Source organism: Pleuronectes platessa, chromosome 9, assembly GCF_947347685.1.
Source record: "Pleuronectes platessa chromosome 9, fPlePla1.1, whole genome shotgun sequence".
NCBI classification, from domain to species: domain Eukaryota; kingdom Metazoa; phylum Chordata; class Actinopteri; order Pleuronectiformes; family Pleuronectidae; genus Pleuronectes; species Pleuronectes platessa.
The window spans coordinates 13,047,088-13,065,850 of NC_070634.1; the positions used below are offsets into that span (position 1 = coordinate 13,047,088).

General features: G+C 41.9%; 1 protein-coding gene across 1 annotated transcript in view; it reads right to left on the reverse strand.

Annotated features, from left to right (window-relative positions):
* atf6 (activating transcription factor 6) overlaps positions 1 to 15,282 on the reverse strand; it is a 31,904-nt gene extending 16,622 nt beyond the window's left edge. Inside the window, exons 1-10 of the mRNA XM_053431336.1 lie at positions 15,007 to 15,282; positions 13,884 to 13,960; positions 13,510 to 13,588; positions 12,363 to 12,460; positions 11,533 to 11,656; positions 11,072 to 11,275; positions 9,306 to 9,451; positions 3,148 to 3,333; positions 2,568 to 2,659; positions 1,047 to 1,196 (exon numbers count right to left, since the gene is read on the reverse strand). Of these exons, the coding sequence (XP_053287311.1) occupies positions 1,047 to 1,196; positions 2,568 to 2,659; positions 3,148 to 3,333; positions 9,306 to 9,451; positions 11,072 to 11,275; positions 11,533 to 11,656; positions 12,363 to 12,460; positions 13,510 to 13,588; positions 13,884 to 13,960; positions 15,007 to 15,106 (1,256 nt within the window). The 5' untranslated portion in view covers positions 15,107 to 15,282. The remainder of the gene's footprint in view (positions 1 to 1,046; positions 1,197 to 2,567; positions 2,660 to 3,147; positions 3,334 to 9,305; positions 9,452 to 11,071; positions 11,276 to 11,532; positions 11,657 to 12,362; positions 12,461 to 13,509; positions 13,589 to 13,883; positions 13,961 to 15,006) is intronic.
* Positions 15,283 to 18,763: the final 3,481 nt, after the last annotated feature.

Consider the following 18,763-nt stretch of genomic DNA (forward strand, 5'->3'; position numbering starts at 1 on the left):
CCTTGTTACCATAAGGTATGTTTACATATATTGTGGATCAGCATCACATTGCATGACCCCCCCCCCCTCACATGTTACTGTGATTGTGATTAAAACTGTGGTACTTTTGTGCAAGTGAATGATTATGCAGCCTGAGGTGGTGATGTAGACTGTCCACAGCCCGTAGCCACCTGCAGGGGGCTTGTTAAGAAAAACGTCTGCCACGACGTAATCCCCCCTCTGGGCCTCCCCGATCTGAGCCAAGAAACGTCAGCTACGCCTCACATTCCCGTCGCTAAACGTCCTGGAAATGGTTCCGCGAGACATAATGTCAGACCACAAAGACCTGATCATAACTCTAACTGAGGGGCCCATTTTAACCTTCCTACTAAACACACCTTCCTGTTCAGTGGAACCCAAAGATTAGGTTGCATATCTCGCCCCACCATCCTCCTCTAGGCCGCATTTTGGTGCTTTCACCCCTTTTGTAAAAGCTAATCTGTTCCTTCCTGCCCGTGCTGGGTTAATGCTGCCGGGAAACCTGATCCTACAGATGAATGTTTCACATTAACATGTGACATACCCTACGGAGAGATCTGACACGACACAGACTGGCAACGCCATCCAGAGATCAGACGCTGACCACCACACAAAACACCACTTTCGGGACATGGGGGTGCAGGTAATGTACCAAACAAGAGTGTTATTTATCCAATTTACAAATGAGACTGCTGGGCCTCTAGTGTATTTAAAGAAAGACAAATATATAACCCTTTAGAAAAATAAACTGTTACTGGCAATATAGGACTGGATGTCAAACAAGGCCTGACCCCAATTTCCCACCTTGTTACTCAAAGCACAAACCGCTGGCCAACTAGCCAGGGGCCTGGAAGCGCTCGAAAGGCAGACGTTTGGACAGAGTTGGTAATCGGCTGGCGCATGTGTTTACACGTGCTGTAATGAGCTGTACTAGTCAGTCTCAGTGCAGGCACAGGTGCATCCTGGTCCGCTGACATGGTGCTTGAACATAGTGTTGTGAAAGGTGTTGTGGGGGTTGAGCTCATTACCTGTCGGCCGCCCCAGAGAGGCTGCTGTCCAGAGGCTCGGGGTCCGTCACGACGATCGTCTCCGCCTCCGAGGAGAAACCCAGCAGGTGTCGGCCGCTGTTCTGCATGGAAACAACTTGGAGCTTGGAGCCCGGACCACCCTGGAACAAACTGAATAAACAACAAGACAGGTGAGTTAGTGGAGTGGAGACAGGTGAGGTGAAATCAGGACAGTAGGGCCGGAGGAAAACACACAGAAAATCACAAGAACTTGGTATGGGATAGAGATGACACTGAATTCCATGTGGGCCACATCCTGTGCACAGCAGGGTTTTCCCCCATTTTTAGTCAAGCAGCAGAATCTGAACTCCGATCTAGACTGAATAACCCAAAGCACGCCGGGGCACCCACACAAGCAAAAATACACAGTCTCTTTCAACAACATTACTGCACTGAGTGGCGTTTTCATTTCCAAGGATCTGACCTCAAAAGCGGGCATATTTCACATTCCAAAGGAGAGGCCGAACTCAAAACACACAGATGAGAGAACAGGTACAGCGCACGCACACACAGACACACACAGACACACACACAGAGTTTAGCTACTGTGAATACAGCTAAAATCACAAAAGCAAACTCTCCTGTGGGTCTTAAGAAACCTTTTCATATTTAAGCTCCAGAAAACAATTGAAAGAACACATTCCCAGCACAGAGCGCACACATACTATCAAAGCCATCAACTCCAACAAGTAGATGCTTGCATCCTTGAGGAGAAAGTTATTCCCAAGAAAAGAACAAACATTTTTACAACATGAGAACAGAGAATCTGTCTTTAAACTTGGAGACAGACTGTTGGAGCATGCCTTTTCGGGAATTACACAATCCCTGCAACTGGGTGTAATAAAGCTATTTTTTCCCCAGAGTACTTTTATACTTTATTAAACTTAAACGTATTATTACAAGCATAAATTAATTAAACTGCCTCATCATTTTGTTTTTATACCTTTGTTAATAATCTGAATGATCTATTTTTCATATTTTTAAGTAGAAAATGTTTACTTTCCCATCCAAGTTAACAGGTTGTTTCAAAGCTTATTCACCCATACGTCACAAAGATAACTCTGACAACAACTTCAGAAGACTGGAGCTTAAACACAAGAGCAATATGGCCCGGATTAACTTTTAAGTGTCGGCTGTTTCAAATTTGTCAAGTTTAATTATTAGGACCTATATTTTAGTAACTGCAGAAGAGAGGTTCTGTTCTGAAGAAAAATATGAACATGTTGCTGCAATAGGAAATGTGCTGTACTGTTTTCAATAAACATTTTTGAGTCTTACATGAGAGCAGTAATTCCCACAGTGAGTCATGGGGCTTCCCATTTGTTTTCCTTCAGTAGACTTACACTTTTTGCATTCGTAATGTGTCGCTGTTGCCAGTTATCTTCCTCAAACTACAGTATCTGCATTTACGCCATTGAACAACTAACCATGTTATGGGGTAGGGCACTTAAAAGCATACAGCTGTCACTGTCATGAGCTCACCCCATTGGTCCAACATTAAGCACGAGGAACACCAAAACCACCATGACACACACGGCTCTCCTCTTGGGCGCTGTTGTCCTAAGTCCTGTGTTCTGCCGGGAGAAAGAAGAAACCATGTCAGATTGTCAGACTGTCAGATGTGTTCACAACAGGACATTTTTCAGGAAAAATGTCAGGCAAAGGCGGTAGAGCATGCAGGAGGCAACACATTCTGCTGGGCAGAGCACAGCATCTGCCCATGAATGTCTTTATTGATAACTTCGTCAGCGTCTTCTGCATGTACGGTACCTTACTGTGTATGTATTCCTTATCAAAACACAAACTCACTTGCTGTGAATTTACCAGCAATGTTCCTGCTGTATTTGTATTGTATTTGCTATGTCACATGAAGCCCCTCTGGAACATTTCAGGAAAATGTCCAGTCTTAAATGCATGTGTGAAAGTACACTGTGAAGGCATAGATTTATTTTTCTTTGTTAAATTCCTCATGAGATTTGCATGTTACTTTTCAGTTACTTTTCAGTCTTGAAGCATTCTGTAAGTGCGTCCTCATCAAAGCTGCAGTGTCTAAAACTCTTACCTCACTCAGCAGGCCTTCCAGCTGTCTCTTCAGGTTGCCATTTTCACACTTAAGCACCTCGTTCTCGGACAGCGCCACCTTGAGGCGGGCCTCCAGCGTGAGCAGGTAGTCTTTCTTTTTCTTCCGAGACAAGGATGCTGACTCGCGATTCTTTATCATGCGCTGCTGTCTCTGGGACAACTTCGACTGAGGTGAGACACAGACACAAAAGGCACAAGAATAACATTTCATGTCATGACATCCATTTCACCCTTGATCCACTCGATGCCTATCCAAACAGGAAAGGGGCGATTATTTGGGGGAAGGCGGTGAATTGCCTGAGCCACCTGTTGAGCTGTACATCACAGGCTTATCATGACATCTAGTTTATTTATGCTCTAAAGGCTATTTGGTTTAAAAAGGCTTTTCATTCCGTGTCACTGTGAAAACATCTCAATGATTCTCTGGAAAATAAATAGGAAGAAACCAGCAAGCACAACTTTAAAACAGAGGATAGGCATTCTTAGATAAGTATGTTATGCATACTTATTCCTAATTACAGCTGCTTCCAGACTAACATTTTTCAAATGTTTGCACCAGTTCCCACTTGCTCTTATTCAGGATGTGATACCCTGAACAAGACTTTCCGACTTCTTAAAACAAGATGTGAAAGCAGACAAGAAGTCTGAAAATGGGTCCCTGGTAAAGAGGAAGAAACATCCTATAAAAAGTCAGTCAAAAGTAAACGGAAGAAACGTAGGGGAGCCTGAAGTCTGACCTGTAGGACCTACTTTGTTTTTCTCACCGGGAGAACCCTCAGGCTGCTAAAGCTCCAGTTTACTTTAGTGACAGATTAATAAATAGACATGTTTAAGACGTGTCGTGAGGTTAACGTCACCTCTGCAACAAATCAGGGCTTTAACGCTGCTCTAAAAGAAACCTGTGAGTGCATGTGATCAAGCTTCTGCTAAAACAATATTTATGCCCACATCCTGTGAGAGGTCAAGAGGCCTCTTTCAATACCTCTGTTCTATACGTGAAGAAGTACGTGTTTACGGAGCGTGTCACAGTTTGAGAAATGGGTTCACATCAGAGACACATAAACACTGAGGAACTATGTACACTGTAGGTCTTGATGTAAAAAAATGAAAAATAAACGTCCAACCACCTTAATTGCAGTAATTAGTCTTACATGCTTAAGTTCATCTGCAAATAAATAGATCCGATATTCAGCATTTTACCGTTTAGATTCTCTGGATTTGTCCATTTCAGATCAGCACTGGATAAACTTTAAAAGGACAAAAAGAAAATGTAAAAAGAATCAAACTATTGAGTAAATAAATACATGAGAGCAGTTTCAAATTTCCCGTAGGAAGGAGTAGTGGGATTTATTTCTACTTGAGGTCAGTGAGCAGTGACCTGAAATCACAGCCCTGAATTATGCTAACCAGAAACAGCCCGTATCTTGACATGACCTATCACAAATGAACACGACCAATATCCGTGATCTCCCGAAAACCTCCATTGTTCATCAAGTCCCTATAGCTACCCCTCTACTGCCCTTCCCCTTCCCCAAACACCCTCCCAGGGGTAAGCTTCTAAGAGCCTGGGTCTAATAGCCCCACTGGTGATTAAGTTATTTGGATCCTAGTATTTGTGCTTCGTCTCCTGAGAAACCCGTCTGTCTCCCAGCACGGATCTGGGAGCCGTGCCACTAGCTTGAGCCTGGGAACGCTGCAAGTAAGCGGTTACCAGGGTGAGCGGAGACCATGGGGGAACCTTGCGTCGCCACAATGAGGCCGATGAGGGAAATGTGGGGCAGGGGGCGAAAAAAGTGGCACCTCTCAATGAAGTCCATGAATGGACATGAGGCCAACACCGGTTCAAACTCTATTTTTAAGTGTCATTGGAAAAATAAACAAGGAAAATTGCCATGGTCCCCGTGAGCAGGCCACATGCCACCAGCTGCTAGTGTGGACCTGCGGAGCGGCCAGCTGCAGACAGCTGCTGGGAGGCTGATCAGTCAGTTACAGTCTTGGGGCGTCGTTCCTAGTAATTTGGATTTATCAGCAGGGTGTTGCTGAAACTAATGAAGAATTTCTGCACAACCACAAGGAAGAGTTAATAGGAAAACCGCAACAGATCTGCACATGCCCGACTGTCACGCTGCTGGTTAGCATCTTTCAATCTTTTACATCCAGCACCCAAAGGGTTACTGCAGGAGGAAGTGTGAGATGAACCATTAACCTACCCTAACAGGAGGGGCGCCGTTTAACAAGTTGGGGTGAAAATGTCACCTGATTTTACTGTAGGTCATAAAACAACTAAAACTGTGGCACACCCTCTGCAGGTGAAATAACTGTCAACCTGTGGTATTAAATTCTCTCAAAGAGCTAAGACAATTGACTGAATAAAAGTTAAATCACTAATGGGGGAAAAAGCTTTTCCCACCTAAAAGAGGTATTTGGACATTATTTGAGTGGGATGTAACAAACAAAAAATGTCATAAGCAACAGTAAGAATAGATTGTCTACCTGCCTTTAATTATCAATAAACATTCAACTTACTGAAAAGTTTAGTATCTGACTCTGTGTTATGAAACAACAAAGGCTTCTCTGACTTATTTCCAGTAGTTTTCCTGCTGCATATTATGGAAGCAGGTTTTACACATTAAAGACAAGCGCAGACAGATGTGGTGACAAAAACATGAGCTGGAAATCCACTCAGCTAAAATACTCAACAGATTTTCAACACAACATATGGTTACTCTATAAAATCAATATGGGGAAAACAAAATGAAGTCTTGTTAGATGGACCTGTCTGATGAAACCTGTTGGATCGGTGTCATTTTGCTGTCGAGGAAACTTATCAAGGGGATTCTTTTTACTTTAACTCACCAATCACACCGATTTGAAACCTTGACAACTTAACAAGCATCGACATCTGGGTTAAATGTAGGAGGCCACTTTGTATCCAGAATCCCAGCGGGCTTTCCTGGGGTCCCCTCCTGTAAATCAGCCCCATCCTACCAATGGGAGGATTTGTTGAGGCCTGCAATTCCAGGCCGGACTGTTTTTCATCCAGAGCTCAATCCTTCCTGTGCAGGAGCCCATTACATTACAGTGACCCGATCCCTGATGGCTGTTTACAGCTGTCCCAAAATGCTTCGCCCGGGACAACACCTGCCTGAAGCATGTAATCGTTAGCAGCCGTTTAACACCCGGGCTTACATCGGCTAACTAGAGGCCGATAATACAGTACCGTAAAGAACATGAACAACCACACACACACACACACACACACTGTAGATAGTACCACAAGTAGCAACACCTGGCACAGGCATGCCATCTTTAACATGCATTTTACACAACGCCCTGGCCCAGCAAGTCCAGTGGCTATAAAGTGAACCCAGCTGCAACAAGTCCGAGCACCAGCGTACACTCACACAGCGGGGTTATGGCTCAAGAGCTTGTCAATGGGCCACGGAAATAACTACAACAACTGCATAGTAACAATAGATGCTGAAATGCAGTTAAGTAACGTTTGAAGTTCGGTATATTTTTATTAAAAAGCAATAAAGGCTTAAAAAAAATCCCCCTCTCACTCATTGTGTACAGCCCATCCCATTTTAATCACCTATTGTAAACTTTATTGAGGTGGTTGGCTTTACAATTGACTGAGAGGCAAATATGTTTTGGCTTCAGGGGGTTTGGAAGTCCCTGACATTTCTGTTCATGTCTGGCATGAAAAGTTCTCCAGACTCCATTGTGCCAAATGATAATTGAACAAGTTCCTCGCTACTCTTTATTAGGGTGGTCAACATAGCCATTCATAAAACAATAACCACTTGTAAAACTTTAGTTGAGTTCCTCAGTTAAAAAACCCTTGATGGAAAACATTGTTAATGTCAAGACACATGAAGCAGCCTGGTAAAACAGAGCATTCTAACGTTAGCTTATGATTTATGTTTCTCATGTTCATGAGGAATGAATCAGGGCCACACAGAAATCATTCATGAAAGATGATAATAGCTGAAAATTTGATCTATTTTCTGCGGTCATCCCAGTGCCACCACATTTTAAGAGACCTTTCATCAACCTACTAAGTTCAATGGTGCATTTGTGCAACTTCTCTCCCAAACCAGTGTGAGCTGGACAGCAAAAGTAAATACGGTGTGAATGTGGAAGTCCTGCTCACAAAAATAAAACAAGACAAACAGAAGACGGAGTGAGAACATGTTTCTCAACTCTCTAAAGGTCAGACAAGAGTAAGCCATCAGGAACTGTTGCGCTGGAGACCAAAGCCTGAAACAACACTGAAGCTGCTGAAAGTCACGGCCTCTCCCAGTTTGCACAACGGAGGCAGACAGCTCGGACTGGGCGAAGAGATTTTGCAGAAAATCTGAACAAAAACAACAGCCTCAGTCCTTTGAAATAATATGACTCTCCAACTCAAAATAAAACAGCACGGACAAAAGATGGGGAGCTATTCTTGAGAGACCACACGTTTTAACTATAAACAAAAAAAACTATAATATAGTTTTCTTTTTTAACTTTTAAATCTCTGGGTCAGTCCCTGCTGCACTTAACAGTACCTTACAAGTTTCCCTCAAAGCTCTGTGCCTTCCTGCGCTGTCATTTTGCAGAGCTATGTAAAAGGAGTGTATGAACTAATGATGGTTAGTGTGTGTGTATGTGTGTATGTGTGTGTGTGTGTGTGTGTGTGTGTGTGTGTGTGTGTGTGTGTGTGTGTGTGTGTGTGTTCTGTGTTCTGTGCACTGCAGCTGTCCTGACGTCACCCCTGAATGCAACACACGGCCGGATCTCTGTCACCCACACAGAGTCCTGTCCTTCAGTGGAACTGTCTGAACTACAATAAAATCACATGTCGATGTTTCCAATGAAACCCCTCAGGTATGATCATCCACAGATTGTTCTGTGGCTCCATGACTGTATTGTCTGTTGTATTCATGATATACGCATATTCATTCAGGCAAAGACTGAACTCATTCGTGTTAATGAATGATCTGACATGCAGATGCCTCTCTACTAGAGTCCATAATGAGAAATAAAATAAACTTCTATCTACTCTAAAAAATAATAGTTTGAATGTTTAAAACTTGGAATGACACAATAAAACATACTAATGTTCTTTCTTACATCTCTGACTAAGTATCATTCAATTATTGAGTAAATATCGTTCATTTCAACATTAAGTTTGGCCTCACAACATAACAGTACATATGCATGAATATCCATCAATTAATTATCTATACAGTTAATCTGTTTATCTATCTTTAGGTTCACAGTATGGAGAACAAACATATACATATAATCGTATAAGCCTGCAGCTACATGGAAGTGCACACAAGCAAGGCCTTGCATGTCCACACACGCATAAACACCACTACTGAAAGTGCACAGTCCTGTGAAGATGCAGTGTGACCTTCAGAAGAGGAGGAGATTGAGAAACTCTTCCCCTGAGAGCAGAACTGTCGCTGCCGTATTGAAACACACAGACACTGTTTGACATCCATGTAAAACACTGTGGTCCCCAGTTGGTTTGGATAGTCAGGTGTCCATGATGCCTCTTATTATAACACTGAATTAACCAGTTTTTAATTCTACTGTCTTGATGTCACAGAAAATGACCTGACATTTCGTAACCATAGACAGACAGGTCCACTAAAGGCCATGTTGGTTCTAAATGGTCAACGTAAAATAAGTGGCCTGAAGATTTTAAGAGACCCCAGATCAAATTGTATTTTACGTTTTTTAAGATATAAACATACAAAGCAAGAATTGTAAACCAGATTTTTCACCCATTCCACCAGGTTATAGCATTTCAAACTCTTGTTTCATAAGATCACTCGAGTGCTGACAATTACGTCAGCCGGTCAAAAAAAAGGGACAATGACAATAAAGAAAAACATATTTTTTTATACTTTTATAAAATTATGCCTAAATCTTTCAAATTACCTCTCATGAATACAGAAAATGAAAATTACTGTGTTTCCATCCACTGCTTTAATGCAAAGATTAAGAGTTACACATGTCATGATCCGTCTCTGGTCTGTTTTTTTCCTCAGAAACAGGTGGATGGGAACACGCTTGCTATTAATAACTCAGGGCTCCTGGACTATGTGCGGACTAATAGATAGGAAAACATAACTGACTCACATCATCATCTGAGGAACAGGTTCGGAGTGTGACGGAGACAGGCCTGTCCTGGCTGAGTGTTGGCATGGCGACCACATTGCTTGTGACGGCCTGTGGCGTCTGGATGTGCAGCACTTGGCTCGGCTGAGACAGCACTATAGGATGACCTGAGAGAGGCATAACACATAGACACTTAAATTACATGGGGTTAGCTTACCTAGCTATACTATAATCATACATCTACTCTGTGATTAGCACTGTTTAACACTGACTGTGATTATGTGTTTGTGTGTATGTTCTTACTCAACATATCTTACAATAACATAAACATTAATGCTGATATTTTATAAAAGTTGTGAAGTCTATCAGTGTGGTGTTTCAGGAGCCTCCAGCTGCAGATGGCACTTTCAGCTCCTTGAACGCCTATCACATCTGATGACCTATGTTGACCCCTTTAAAGACACTTTCTGAGTTTAAAGTACAGATGGAGAGGATGTTTACCATCTTGACCTGTGGTCCTTAACTTCCACATTCCTTACTGAGAGCTGTCGGGAGTTTTACGTGCATGAACGCACATAAACATGCACATGTGCCCACATTTAAAAAGAAAAAAACAACGAGGTCTGACAGAAACTAACACAAACCTCAACAAGAATAAACAATATTGTCTGTGTTACTAAATATGCTGTTGGTGTAGGAGCCTCCCGCTATTTAGCCGACACCTCCCAGTGAGACTGTGCCAGGAACCATTCCTCAGTCAGAACCGACCCAGCAAGCTTCACCTCTAACGCTAAGCGAGTCTGTCAGTTCTAATAGTGCAGAAGTATTACCCAGGCCTGCTAATGAATGTGAGTCGTGCAAGCGTTATGTCTTGTGCTCACGCTCTGTAAGAAGAATTCAAGAGGCTGAAAGTCAAAAGAAATTAAAAGCCTTGGGAAAACCAGTGAGCCTGTTTGTTCCCCGGAAACACACAACTACCGAGGTCAAGCTCTAAAAAATATGAACTCATCTGTTAACATCTCTGATTTCTTTGAATGCTTCATCTCCCTGAAGCATTGATCTCAATCATCAGCTGCAAGAGCATCTTAGACCAATGAAACCCGTTACACTGAGCAGGCCTGTCTTCACTTCCATCTGCGGTCCTAAACTTGGATGACTTGGCCTTAGCCATCTTCCATCTTGGCCATTACCAGGCAGACAAGGGAGCCAAGTTCAAATTCATTTCATGAGAGTTCAGATACTCCACCCACTTGCGTCCCAAGCAATGAGATAAGTATTTATATTGGCCTGGGTGCTGTTGATGTAACACACAGAGGACCAGATTGGTACACCAAACAAGACTGATAATGACTTATTGCAAATACACACACCAGCTGATAAGTAGTCTCTGTTTTACCTGTGGATTATATAACATTTTCTTGATAATATGTTTGTTGGACTTTTCTCATAAACATTCCAAATTTAGACATATTTTGGATTAAAAAAGGCAAACCTTTAACATCTAAATACAAGTTGACCATAGAGTACTATGGTATGAAGCTGACCAGTGAGCAAAATATTAGGTTAGAGCACCCTCTGCTGGCCAAGACACAACAAAGTAAATGGTTGTTTCAGTGAAAAAGACAAATACATCACAAACAATAAACATTATTAATTCTAAATCATACAAATTACCAAATATTCTTAGTAAATAACATCATCATGTTGATTGCTAATATGTCCAGAGATCCAGATATCTGAGTAAACGTTCCTAATGTGTTTCAATGTGTTGCAGTGAGACCTCTGACCTGGAGGGGGCGCTGGCTGGATGTTAACTGGAACTGGTTTGACCACAGGCAGCACAGTGGTCTGCAGGGGCTGGAGGATGATCGTCTTGGCCTGCAGGGAAGCTCCTGCCTGAGCGAGCGGCAGAGCCGTGATCAGCGGCCTCGGCTGGATGGAAACTTTTGGTCCGATCTTAATCGGCCTCTTGATGGACTGAGCTGCTTTGGCTGGTGTGTGTGTGTGTATGGGGTGGGGGGGATTGGCAGGAGTGAGATAAGAAAAGTAAATTCATGTTAGTTCAAGGAAAGGCTGCAGAAGTTTGCATTCATTACAGGGTGTTTTCAAATGAGACATTAGATTTACCTCTGTTTCCTTTACTAATCTCAGAATTCTACAAACACAGATCGTGGCTGGTTTAGGACAAATAGTTCAAATGTAGACGACGGCTAAAAGAGCAAATAAGCAGATGCAGGGACTGCCTCACCTCGTGGGGTCTGGCTTGTCCTCCTTGGAGCGGTCTTGGCTGGGGTAGGGATTTCATAAAATCCACTGGACTCTGAGCAGACCGAAAGAGGAGAGTGTTGCGACTGTAGCGACAGGGCCTCATCCTGAACAGGGAGGCAGAGAGACTTAGATCCTGCATCTAAATACCAGCAATGTGCTAAAGGGGAAGCAGTGGTTATAGTGACACTGAAAATGCATCTGAGATACAAATAATCCTTACTAAACCAGTCATACTCTATCTAATAAATGTAGATACATCTGATCAGATATGGCTGATGAAGTGTCCTTGTTAATATTCAAAGACTCCAGGAGACCACCGTGTCCTTGGATCCAGACAGGGTGATTCAGTGAGCAGACATACGTGTGCAGACTATGTTGGGGTCAGAAAGAGATGTAACCCATGTCCTTGTCCTGACACATTGTGAAAACATCTGCCTGCTAAATTATGCTAATGTCGCTGAAGTTGTCAGCGCCTTTTCTCTAATGAGGGGGCAGGACACAGCTCAGATCGAGAGCAAATTATTAATTTGACAAGGTGTTTAAGGCTTTTATTACTACTCGTGTGTGTGTGTGTGTGTGTGTGTGTGTGTGTGTGTGTGTGTGTGTGTGTGTGTGTGTGTGTGTGTGTGTCTGTGTGTGTGTGTGTGTGTAGCAGCTGTCAATGTTCAAACACCATCTGGATGAGGACATGGACATACATTTAAATATTAACAAAATAAAGTGCACTAACAAAGGTACAAATTTGCATTGGAAATGAAAGTCAAATGCCAAACCCTCAGGAGGACAAGAGTTGAGGACAGAGACACTTACCTGGAGGGAGTAGGGGGACAGAGCCTCCACAGAGGCAGGAGAGGGGACAGAGCTCAGAGTGTGGGCAGGTGACAGAGAGTCCACACTCACCTCACCATCTGGATATACAACGACAAACACACACACACACACACACAGATGACGTGTCATATATGAAGGGTTATGAGTATGGGATGTGTGTTAACCATCATTGGTTAGTCACACACATGAAGTTGATATTATTCATCTATATAATGTGAAATATTACACCTCATGTAAAAACCTTGATGATTTCAATATCTCACATAACTTTGTCCACAAACTATGGCTGCCATATTCAATAAAGTTAATCTTATCTTACCTTGAAAAAAAACATATTTCCCTCTCCACACCTAATGAATGAGCTACACCAGGGTTTGTAGTACAAGGCAGGGCTTGTGGTAAGTGAGGTGACGTTTCAAAGCCAGTTTGCTTCTTGCATAAAACCGTCAGACATTGCATCATTTTTTTATCTGCATCACATATCATGAAAAAAACGTTTACTATCAGACAAAGAATCTAAACTCACAAATTAGGAAACTTAATAAAATGTTTAATTATTGACAGTTTATCCTCAACCTGACTTTAACATATGCAAATCATTTGGTGTGTTTTTCTATTAGACTTAAGTGATCATATGGCTTATATTACATGTTGCTAAACATGACTTGTCTCTTTCGCTGCAGGTATCAGGATTTCTCTTTCCAAATCAAACTGAGAACTTGATTCATGTTTATGACAATGTTTTGTAATAGAGGATATCAGGAGAAACAACGTTAGGTGCAGTGAAGTCAAATTAGGAAAATATATCCTGGATATGTTTACCTTATTTCGAAGTACAGGCCCCTTCTGTCTTTGTATTTCAAAACGAATGTAGCCATGCAAACAAAACCATAATATACCATCGTTTTCAAAGAATTATAGTACAACTACACCATCACACAATATTATGACTGGTGGGGGGTGACTATTGAAAAACATTAGAATCAATTTGCCACAATTTGATCACAGTGCAAAAGCACACACAGGTTCCATCATATTTATACATCAGACTCTTTTACTTCTGCCCCGACTCCTGGTATTGCAAAATGAAATGTGACAACCATGATAAGCACATGTTTCCCTGTACCTGTGTAGATGCTGTTTGTGTCCACTTCATTCCACAGAGGTATATCAATATCAAAGTCCAGATCTGGAGCCTCGTTGGCCTGACAAACCAAACACAAAATTATTAACCAGGGAATCGTATCAGCATGCGAATGTGAAACATCTTATTAAATAATAGTGTAAGCAATAGAAATGTAATTACTTAGTTCATTTTTAAGTGAGTTGACGGTCAAGTGTTTAAGAAGCAGTCAATAAAACTCCTGTTACTGCCAACGGATATTGTCTGACATTAACACTTCATCATGGTGTGAACTAGCACATTTCCTGTTGGCCACATTTCATGCGAGACCACATTCCATGTTTAAAGTTTGCATACTCAGAGAGAGTGTTACTCACATAGCCAGGGTTCTGCAAGGCCTCAAGCAGGTCGACTGCATCTTCCAGGTTGTCGAGCTCATCGAACAGGCTTATGTCTGTGTGGTGACGACACATAGGACATACATGAGTCAGAGTTTAATCAAGAGACAAACTATGACTTCGGATACTGAGAGAAAAGGTGGATTTACAAGAAAAAGCTACTGATTGTTAGTTGGAGCCTTTCATGTAACTATGTAATAATAACAATGATTATATTAGACTTTATTTCTATAGTGCATTTCAAAAACCTGAGTCACAAGGTGCTTCACAAAATGAAAATGTATTGCTAATGACCATATGACAACCAGATTATACTCAGCAATGTAATAAAACAGAATATTAAACAACAACAAATATAAAATATAAAAATGCCAGTCTGTAAAAGGTACGTACTTAGCCTCTTTTTAAACTGAGCCTCTCCTGCTGCTGTCTTAAAACCATTAATCCTGCATTTGTGTTAATCCTGAATTGTGTGATTTTTAAATAACATGATTCTCTGATCTCAGGTTTCTGATAGACAGGTAAGATGTGAAACATAAGGCGGAAACCAAACCATCATTGTGTGATATGTACTCTAGGAGCTTTGTCATTGTATTTCCGATTCTGTCATTAACCAATACAAACATGTATGGCATAAATAGTCCAAAAATAAACAATAACACATAAAACTAGTGATACAACAACAAAAGAAAAGAACTTGAGGAAACAAACATAAAGAGCAAGGATAGCAAGATCAACAGTTATTGTTTTTGTTTAATCGTTTTAAGTTCCAGCTTCTTCCTGAACATATTCAATTATTCATATTTAGCAGCAAAGAGTAAACACGGTGGGGACATGCAGGTGTCCCCCAGCTGAGACGTTATTATTTACATGTTACACCATGTTACATCACTAGCTAGCTAATGCTAACTGACTTGTAGCATGTGATGGACACACAATACTCTACCTCCACCTCAGACTAAGGTGGTTTTGTAAGCAGCAGCATTGAGACAAATCTAAATTTAAAAAAACATAATTGATGATAAGGATAAAGCACAGCTGCATTAGTTGTACTGGACTTCCTGTCTGTGTCTTATGATCAGTGTAGTAAACCGTCTCTTACCCCACTCTCCTCCCTGGTCGATGGACATGAGTCCGGTCTCACCGTCCATCTCTGGACTCTTCTGTTGCTCCTCCAAGTGTAACGTGAAGACGGATGACATCCTCGTTTAAATTCTTTAGTAAATAATCCCGCTGTGACAAGTTCCCACCGAGCAACGGTTCGTACGTGTGTTCATGATTCAACTGTTTTGCATCTCGACTTCCGCTTGACGCGAAGATACACGTCTGACTTTAGCATAAATCTACGGGTGCCGCCGAGGGACCAACGTGGGCAAATCTGAACAGCAAACTCTACTGCCGGTGCTGCTCCACTAGACCGCAAGGTGGCGTGATAGTACCACGGTCATGGTCAGAGACTGTGCTGTTGAGTTCCGCTCTTCTGTAAGTGAGTGGTGACGACAATGAGTTCTTACTTTGAGGTTTCAATTCTGGCTTTGTGTTCTTAACTTGTACTTAAAGGCTTTCTCTCCCTAACCCTCCAAACATGTCCTCACTTTGTAGGGTCCTTGCATAAAATGGTCCTCACAAAGATATAAGTATATAACACATACACACACACACTTGTCTGTCAATAGTTGTGAGGACACTCAATGACATAATATATTCCGTAGCCCCTTACCCTGACCTTAATCATCACAGCTAGATGCCTGACACCAACCTAATTCAAACCCTAAACTAATTCTAACCCTAAACTAATTCTAGCCCCAACTTTATTCTAACCCTAAAACCCTTAACCAACCCTTTGAATTTGTGAGGACCATGCTGAAAAAATGTCCTCACAATGATAGTATTAAACCAAAATTATACCTCATAACTATAGAAAGACATGCGCTCACACTCGAACACACACATACACACACACACTGGTACAGCTCATTAGGATTTACTTTGCATTGACTCCATTCATTGTGGACAGCCTAACCTAAACTTAATCTGTGACCCTAACCATGACCAATTCTCATTTTACCCCTGACCTTAACCAGGACCTCGGAAATTATTCTTTGTTTTGTCACGACCAGGCTTTGGACCCCATGATGTCTACTAGTTTGGTATTTATGCTGGATTAGGTCCAAAAGAGGAAACAAAAAGAAGTACACATTCACAGGTCATTCATGGGGCCTAAACCTAACCCTAACAGTGGTGACATTATGTGCTAAAAGTCAGTAGCAGGTGTACACTGGGTCTAATCCTTCATGGACATTTCAGGTCGTGGAGAGATTAACCTGAGGTGGTCTAGTTGATTCCCTGCTGGATTGGTTTAGCTCTCTTCTAAAAGAACAAGCCCCCAGTCTGTTTTAACTTATTAAAGCATGGCAAAGACTAACAGGGGTCAACCATCTGCCAGAAGTCTGCAATCCACCTGTAACATAAAACCCAATCAACTAATGTAAGCAATCTGATTTCATGAATCACTGGTCAGTGCAGTGCATGCTATTCCCAGTATGACAGTGTGACTGTGCACTTTTGTGGAGTCAGAGGTTGCTTTGCCTCAAAGTCAAAGTGTCTCCACACAGCTGAAAAATATTAAGATGTGTGTCCTGATGGTGATGATAATGCAAGCATCTCTGATTGGAGTGGGGTAGTAATGGCCTGGATGATGTCTTCTGTCTGGGAACAGATCAGGGCTCATCATATTGATTGTGTGTAAAGCGAACAGCAGATTAACCCGATATGAAGGCAGATTGTTATAACCATACATTTGCGTGAAATGGATTTAGGGGCTTTTGTCACGTTTGTGTTGCTGTTGAAGCTGCTACAAAAAAAAAATCATCTCATATATCTGAAACATGATGTCCATGTCATAGATCTGTTAATATTCTTGTTCTCTGAAAACCAACCAGACCATTCATGAGCGTCTAATCCTGAAATTTAAATCCTCGGCTAATAAGAGACTTGACATGATCATGATATTTACAAATTGTCATAACACTAGGATTTTTAAATAATACATAGAAATTGTTATAGTATTTTTGGACTTCCACTTTTATTCTTTGATTGACACCTCTTATCATACTCTAGAACCAAGTGAAAGCCAAATAAACTGTGGGCACTTGGAGGGCGCATATACCTGCCGTAGCCAACGATATATCTTGCAATGTTAAAGAAAGAGACCAAATAATTCCTGGATCCCCCTGCTTGTCTGGATCCATTCCAAGCTGGTGTTACCCCGATCCATACCACATCCTAACGCCAAGTTTCCGGGAGATCAGTTCGGTTTATACTGTGTGATCCTGCTTACAAACAAACAAACAAACAGGGTTAGGGTTCAGTTTCCTAAATGTCCATTTATTTGCTTCATCAAGATCGATGAATTATTCCCGGGGATAAGAGTGGAACCTTTGAAAAACGACGTTACCGATGTTAGAAAAAGGGGCAAAAAATGTATCTTGATCGGACCCTGATCGGCACCAACATGTATTTGGTTCTTTTACCTCCTCGGAGAACGTTTAACAATCAACACACCTAACTCCACTAAGAACAGTTATATCATGTTTTAATGTAATCCACTGGTTAATGGGCAGGGCTTTTAAACGGGTTGATCCATCCCCAACTTATTCCAGAGCATTTAGCCGTTCAGCATAAGTTACCATGGTGATTTATACTGATAAGAAGTGAACGAGCTTCGTAGAAATAAACACTCTGAATTAAACCTGAAGTTACCCTGATAATCGCAAATCCTGCTTCGTAGACCAGCCCCTAGTTGTTTTTGTGTAACATTACTATACTAATAGATAAACCAACCAACAAACAAATGGGCGTGGGTGAAAGCAATACCTCCTTGGTGGAGGTAATGAATAACAATTGCATAATGACTTAACTGACTGATGGACACACCGTCATAAAAGTGCCATGCATGTTAGCCATCTCCATTTCTACAATTTCTAAAACTGAAAGTTCTGTGTCTTGGCCTCGATGACAAAATGTTAACCTCAGTTATCTTGTTATAAAAAGGTTGTTACAGTAAAATACGTAAATGAAATGGAGAACCCAAAACAATGCCATCACAGACAATGAACAAAGGCTAGAAGCTCCACACCATTGATCAGACAATGTAAACCCAATTAGGGAGAGATCAGGAGAAACAAAGGGTACCTGATGTTATTCGTGTGACACAGGGCTTTTAGTTACAACCACATAAATTCGAATTTAAAAAGGCTACTTGGTGGTTGACAGAATGTGTGTAATTGGGCTTGCACAACGAAAAGACAAAGACGCACGAGTAGATTTCTCACTGTAGCTGTTGAAATGATGTCTGGACACTGGCTGCTACAATTATTGGCATCATTAATATTGTATTGTGCCGTTAAGAAATGCTCAAAATAGGTTGAGTTCTTTTCGTCCCATGTGGCCACAACAGAGAAAAAATCCGTTGTCAGTGAAAGGGAGGTGGAGGACGAGCTCCTTCTGAGCAAAGAGAAACCCCCTTTTAGCGAAAGGGAGTTGGAGCTACATTTCATCTTTTGTGTCCCAGATGGATGACCTGTGAGATGGATGATGTTCTGTAGTGCTGTGTGGCATTGTCTTATCCCGGGCCGACACAAAGAGGGAGAACACTTATCATCTCCGACTTATGTATGGAGCAGGGGGGCAGGGGTTGTCAGAATGGTGAAGAGGGTCCAGGAGGGAGGGTGAGGCGAGGCGCGGGGTTCCCTCTGATAAAGCGTGATGGAGATGAGCTAATGACAGTGGAGGCAGATGGAGAGAGCTTCTCCCATGACGACGCAGCCAGAGACCTCCGTCCCGAAGTCAGAGAGGGA